General features: G+C 41.7%; 1 protein-coding gene across 1 annotated transcript in view; it reads right to left on the reverse strand.

Moving 5' to 3' along the window:
• Window positions 1-1,337: 1,337 nt before the first annotated feature.
• Window positions 1,338-7,151, reverse strand: part of SARC_00932 (hypothetical protein) — an 8,618-nt gene continuing 2,804 nt past the window's right edge. Inside the window, exons 4-10 of the mRNA XM_014305357.1 lie at window positions 6,928-7,052; window positions 6,015-6,175; window positions 5,241-5,353; window positions 4,573-4,707; window positions 3,146-3,283; window positions 2,560-2,667; window positions 1,338-2,041 (exon numbers count right to left, since the gene is read on the reverse strand). Coding sequence (XP_014160832.1) covers window positions 1,925-2,041; window positions 2,560-2,667; window positions 3,146-3,283; window positions 4,573-4,707; window positions 5,241-5,353; window positions 6,015-6,175; window positions 6,928-7,052 — 897 coding nt within the window. The 3' untranslated portion in view covers window positions 1,338-1,924. The remainder of the gene's footprint in view (window positions 2,042-2,559; window positions 2,668-3,145; window positions 3,284-4,572; window positions 4,708-5,240; window positions 5,354-6,014; window positions 6,176-6,927; window positions 7,053-7,151) is intronic.

Here is a 7,151-nt window from a genome sequence, read left to right on the forward strand (position 1 = left end):
TATATATATATATATATATATATTTGCTTATATACATACACGGTTCTCCATTACAGTTTACACAGTTCATAACGCCCAATCCCTCACGACAAGGGTTAAGCCTTCAATCCTACACATATGTAACAACTGGGCTTTTAATATTGCAGTTCTTGCTATACTGAGCTAGAGTGCACATCCTCGATTCGCGCTGTTGAAGGCTCGTTAACCTTGCTCATATTCGGTTCATTCGTTTGTTTCGTAGTACAGAACTACAATGCCCATATTGTGAGAAGAAGTCAGTGTTCAATCCGCACGTACAGATCTAAAGTCTTGAGCTGCAAGCAACTGACTGTTATGTGAGGCCTGTGACATTTATTTGATATGAGAACAGAAGTTCATCAGAGAATGGGCCGTCTTGTCATAATTGATATTTAATTAGGTTGATGGTTGCTAATAATCCTTTACATGGGCGTGAGATAAGATAATCGGCAAATTTGATAACTACTATCTTGAACAACCTTATGAAGTTTATATGCTTCCATTTGATGTATGGTAATCGATAGTCGACAGGTGGTTGTGATTTCGAGAGAGTGCGCCTTATACTCTCATCAATTTTAGTCTCTCTATAAAATCATACTATATGCTATGACCGTTTAGAAGCTTGTAAATATGAGCGCATTTATGATATGTTGACAGAAACCCTTTACCTATAAATATCTAGGGGTAAAAACATCGTAAGCTGCTCCGATACAATTCCCCATCCGCCTATCGGTAGCAATGTTTGTGTATCACAAAATCCTTTATCAAAGGCTTAGGCCTCATGGTACCGGACTCGCTGCACAAAATGTTCTATTTATTTTTTAGGATCATTCAGAAACTCCAGATCACATTTATTCATAGAAGGGCTTCTGAGTATGGGTTTCCCGCTTTAATGGTAGTATTCTGCATCGAAGGCCTGAACTGAAACGGAATATGGGTACACACATAGTCAAGACGAACTACATAATCAGAGCACCACAAAGCACTGAGTAGAGATTCAACAGTGTATGTATAGCGTACAGGGAGTAGCTCACAACGGAAGAAAAAATTGTAGTAGCGTGCGAGCAGTACAGAATCAATGCAGTGAAGGCTTGTCTCCAGCCCCAGCAACGAAGTACAGTGAACACGGAAGGTGGGCATAGAGCGCACATACGGTACTAAACAATGAAAGGTGCAAGAACGTCAGATAGAGACCACGGCAGTGAAAACAACTGTGCGATTTATTGGCATTCGGAAGGATTAGACAAATTCGCTCGTCCACGAAATCTCACAACGTTGCTCTACGACCTGATTAAAGTCAAGATCCATTAATGGATTGTGCCCGTTTCAGCGACGGTTTCGATAGGCTATAAACCTGTTTTTATTCTGTTTAAGAACTGTTAGAACGATACGCGTAGGCGTATAATTGGAATACTTATTAGTTAATGAAAGCGGCTGAAGTGGTGTATTAAATGCCCACATGCGAGACCATTAGGGCCATGCGGGCGACATACTCTGTGACCTTGCAGTATCTGGACTACAAACAGACAAGAGGTTGTACGTAGTCATAGGTATATCGCTTCGAAATTAGCGCATTATTATATAGTGGTACATTCTTCATATTTTGCTAGTGTCTCGACCTTTGTTCATGTATAGCCGTGTGAGAACAAGTGCAAACGCATGCGCCAGGTGGAACGGTAGGGGTGCCGTAGAGTACTCGACTATGATATGCTTATTGTCTGTGGTTATGTGTGCGATGCCTTCACGAAGTTGTACACCATAGCGCCCATCGTCCTATCCATGTCCGTACTGGCGAGCTTGCTCTATAGCGGTGCGAGACAAAGTGTAAACGCAAGCGCCAGGAGGAACGGTAGGGGTGCCGTAGAGTACTGTGAACAGCAGACTGTGAATTGCTTATTGTCTGTGGTTATGTGTGGGATGCCTCCACGGAGTTGTACACCATAGCACCCATCGTCCAATCCATGTCCGTGCTGGCGAGCTTGCTCAAGAAGTGAATCTTTCTATCCGGGGACAAGTTAAGGCCCTGGAATACCACGATTAAAGGTATCAGAAATTTGAACGACAAGTGTTGTGTATACGATAGTTAAATAGTATAAACCGTGCCCACGAGTCTCAATATTGAGAAGCTCAATTTGGAAACAGCCATTGCAGAATTGTACTACATACCAGTACCGTGTTCAAAATACTTCCCCAGGATATTCTATCCTCTAAACTGAAATGCTGTTCTTAATTGTTCCCTATTCATATTTTGAGCAAAGAGTATCATCTCGTATGTAGTACATCTCTCCACGACAGTAGTCCGGCACGTGTAGCGAAGCTCACACAAAAAAAGACTACATGTTCCAGGTGCATTCTCCGAGTGAGATAAAACAACATTACTGGCACGGTGGCGTGTAGCAACCTCCTAGGTATAGCAGATGAGCCTGTGATGTAAATGCATGTGCACCAAAAACGATGGAATATAAACTATGCCTATTTTGTAAATATGCATGTATCCTACGCCAAATAACACAGACAAAGTATAGTACATGTTAAACACACCTCAACTAAAAGCGTAGATACATATGCGGCTGAAAAGCAAGCCTCTCTGGCAGTAGCCTCATCAACAGGATGGGTGCCGTTGCTGGCTTGCCACTTCTTAGCTTCCTCCTGAGATTGTACGCGAGTCAATGGAAGGTGACGATTAAAATCAACTTACTTGAACCGCACGGTGTCACACAATGTCACGCACTATTCACATAAGTTTGCAGGGGTATGTGCGTGGCTGTGTCAGTACGACTAAGTAAGTCCAGTAGGAATGTGGTTAATCACAACATGGACACATCGTTCCTTTGAGCGAAAGAAAAGAGCAAATGATCATCCCATTTATGCATCGAACACGACAAACTTGGAAATCAGGAAACCGCAAATCTCGTCCGCATATGTGAAGTCAAAGCATAAAATCATCTACAGGTGCGACCCTCAAGGTTGGTAACATATATAACCGTACGAATACATTTTGTGGGAGAATGAATATTCTATACAACAACGGGAATTCACTAACCAAAATAACTAGGACAGTAATATACATCGGTAACACCGAGACATTCATACATCCACGCCTGATATCGATACAATAAGACCTTACCCATGATAGGGAATTGCAAATAGGAGCAGCCTTCTCATCTAGACAGGAAATGGGGTTCAGTCCATCACAACCCATGGTCTCCGCCGCACGGTAGAAATTGTCCATGGCGTAAAGGTCTATATCAGCTGGGACCTTCGGCTGTGTCAGATAAGTAAAGAGTGTTAGTTCACGGGCTGCATGTGTGTTGTAGTACAAGACTGTCAACAACAGCCAAGAAGATACGTGCTTATCATGTATTGTATTGATCATGGTGGCGTAAAGGTCTACTATATCAGCTGAAGTCTCCGGCTGTATCAGATAAGGAATGAGTTGCATGTGTATCGTAGTACTAGACTGTCAAGAACAGCCAAGTAGGTACGTGCCTATCATGTATTGTATTGATTATGGTGGTATAAAGGTCTACTAAATCAGTCGGGGTCTCCGGCTGTGTCAGATAAAAAAAGAGCTGCATGTGTGTCGTAGTGCAAGACTGCCAAGAATAGCCAAGAATATACGTGCTTAGCATGAATTGTTTTGACCATGGTGGCGTAAAGGTCTACTATATCAGCTGAAGTCTCCGGCTATGTCAGATAAGGGAAGAGTGTCAGCTCACGTACTGAACGTGTATCGTGGGATACGGCTGTCATGATCAGTCAAGATTATATGCGTTCATCTTGTATTGAATTGATCATGGCCGCGGAAAGGCCTATGTCAGCAGGGGTCACCCGCCGTGTCAGCTATGTAAATAGTGTAATTTTACGTACGTTATGTGTACCGTACTATGAGGCTGACATTAACAGACAAGTAAATCCTACTACGCGCTTATCGGGATACACGTTGATTAACTTGTCCTGACAAATAATATATTGTAACTAATTCACGTGCGCATTCGTGTTATATTGGCAGGATATTATGCCTGGAGCAGCCAACCTGAAATGGTCGATTCAAATTGCACTGATACGTACAATTCCTAAACGGACAACATGTTGGCGAGTGTGCGCTTTTCGACCTTGTCTATGCTTTTAGATTTAAGTCACAAAATGCATGGGAATATAAAGCTGAGAATGAATTCAAGAATATTCGTTCTAGAGGAAGAAGTTTATAGATGTATACGTATACACACTTATGTATATACAAAGTGCACACGCATTCGGCGCTGATTGATGGAACATATCTGTGCCAATTACAAGCGATCGCGAGCAACCTCGAGCGACGTCGAGTCAAACATCTACACCAAGTCAATTACACTCGGTCGACTGTATACACAAACACAAGACACAGATACCAAAGCGTATCTAGTGGCGCAAGGATGTACGACCGCATACAAAAGCACCCCACAGACTCACACAGGTATACATATTTGTATATACCCATACTCGCTCACACACACACACGCACACACAAACACACACACACACATATATATATATATATATAAACGCACACACCTGATAAACCCCTCGGATTGCACAAGGCTTTACAGCGCAATAAGAGTTCTTCTCCATCAGCTCACTCAAGTATAGCTTGCATTCGTTGTATTTGCCCGTGCCATATACGTGATATGTGCTGTTTTGTATCTGTACCTAATGTGCAAACGGGGCGGGAAGTGTATGTATCCCAAATTAGCATTTCATTTTGCACACCAAGCCATCTGTAAGCAAAATGAGAAAAAAATCATGTAGGATAGCTGGTACAGCTGAGTCCCCGAATATAATCGACATCACATGGTGTCAATCACAAGAGGTATTGAGAGACTCAGTTTTAATAAGCAGGGCACGGAAATAAACTACTAGCAAGGCTTAGAATATAAGATATAAATGTATGTACACACACCGCATAATATAGACAAAGGGATAACGATTACATATCGAGGTAATATAACCACTTTGTAATATAGCGGGTGCTGTATATTTCCAACCATGTGCTTATCTTGTTTAGTCCTACTTGACAAGGTAAATATTCAACCACAATCTGAATGATTTAAAAGAAATTTAATTACATATCCATATACAAATACATACTTATTTGTACACTCATATTCGTTTGATATTGATGTTCTATACCCACTCGAGGCTTCAATTCCGATCACTGTCATACACTGACTTTGAAAACCTACCTCCTGGTGTGAATTGTGCCAGAAGCAGGGATCTGAGAAGTGTGTCACACCGGGGCCCTTTTTGGCGGCAATTCTGTAAAAATGTTGCTTCTTGGCCTCATTTTTACCCCAGCCTGGATTTTGTGGTGAATGATTTTAGTATAGGTTACATTCTCGCTGCACAATCGGATTCGATATGACAAAGCGCTTCTTAATGGCATGTAGGTTAATTCATGGAAGTGATACAGTTAAACGACAGTATTAGGTTATACATAGTCTTGCATTTCGATATATAGCCTTCAAATCAAAAAGTACAAAGTCACGAGGAAGGGCAAATAGAACACCCCACACACCGGAAGTGTAAGTATACAGATTTTATCCATTCGAATTCATGTTTAACTCAAACAAACACAGTTCGACACACAAAAAAGGTCAAATAGGACACCTCACGCACCTAGAGTGTACGTTTTCAGGGTTTATCCGTTTGAATTCATGTTCAACTCATACGCAAACAGTACATAAGAAATGACAAATAGGACACTTCACGCATCTAAAGTGTAATCATGCAGGTTTTATCTGTTGAGATTCATGTTCAACTCCAACACACAAAGTACATAAGGAAAGATAAACAAGACACCCCACGCCCCTAATGAAAATTAGTGTGCAGGTTGTTCTCGCCCATATCCATTTCCAAATAAGTACACATTGAATAACTCGCCCATATCCATTTCCAACAAAGTACACATTGAATAAATAAACTAACACACTCACACAGAGATACGATAACCTACACACCCAAGTATGAGTTGGTGTACAAGTTGTATTCGTTCAGCGCCATCTTTAACTCCGTAAAGTTTGGCAACGGCGCAGGTAGTGTCTGATAAGCAATCTGAAATGACGCACCCCCCATGTCCAACGCACCCGTGATAGGAGTCCCTTTAGCACCAACCGCCAAACTGCATATGCATATTTGTGTGTTTGTGTATGGGTCTATGAGCAACGATAATTGAGGTTTGATAGCAGCCGCCATCGCACATACCGCAACACTGCATATATGTGTGCTTGTATGTGAGCGTACGAGCAACAATAGTCGAAGATGGATGTATATACGTAATAAGGCAAGGTGGGTGAGTATATTTATATGCGAGTGCGATCTGCCAGAAATTGAAGATAATGATTGACAACAGCTGCGCAATGTAGGTATATGGATACCGCATTGTAGTACAATAACAGTTGGAATTGTATGTATAATATATAAATGCAGCTGCATTGTTGCGTACAAGAAGTAATAATTGTATATCTGAGCAATACGCTTAAATTGTGCTAGAGAAGGGTTTGCGGGAGGAGAGCGAATCACAAAACTGACAGATAGAATACATACTCCCGATGACGCTATGAACGAGTACACATGCTGTATACTTGGTCAAGGCATACGATAACCGTGCCAGCACCACACGCGGCCACACACAGAAATGTACAAGGGTACAGTTATTTCTTCTGACACGCACATTGATTCGAAACAACTAGACACAATCAAATGTATTCATATCATAACATTAGTACATGTGCACACAAATTCTACATTCACGAGAACGGACTATCAACAACTTGGGTGCACGAAACGAGTCTGGCCATCATTGTCACAGATTTCATGAATATATTATACACATGAACGCAAATTACATGAATCGAAAAAAAAAGAACATACTAATCGTGGATATAGGCTGTCGATATCCAGTCAAAAAGGGCCTCCTCCTCGCCCGTAATCGTTCTGGCCCATTTCCGGGAGGTGAATAGGAACTTGTTATCCTTGCTTTCCAGAATTTCGTGTACCTGAGGACAGTGGGTGCGGCCCCAACATTGTTTCCGAAGTAAATCAGGTGTCGATCATCGGTTGTATGTAGGTGCCAAAATAAATTCGATAGAAAGTCA

Source organism: Sphaeroforma arctica (assembly GCF_001186125.1).
Source record: "Sphaeroforma arctica JP610 unplaced genomic scaffold supercont1.33, whole genome shotgun sequence".
In the NCBI taxonomy this organism is placed as follows: domain Eukaryota; class Ichthyosporea; order Ichthyophonida; genus Sphaeroforma; species Sphaeroforma arctica.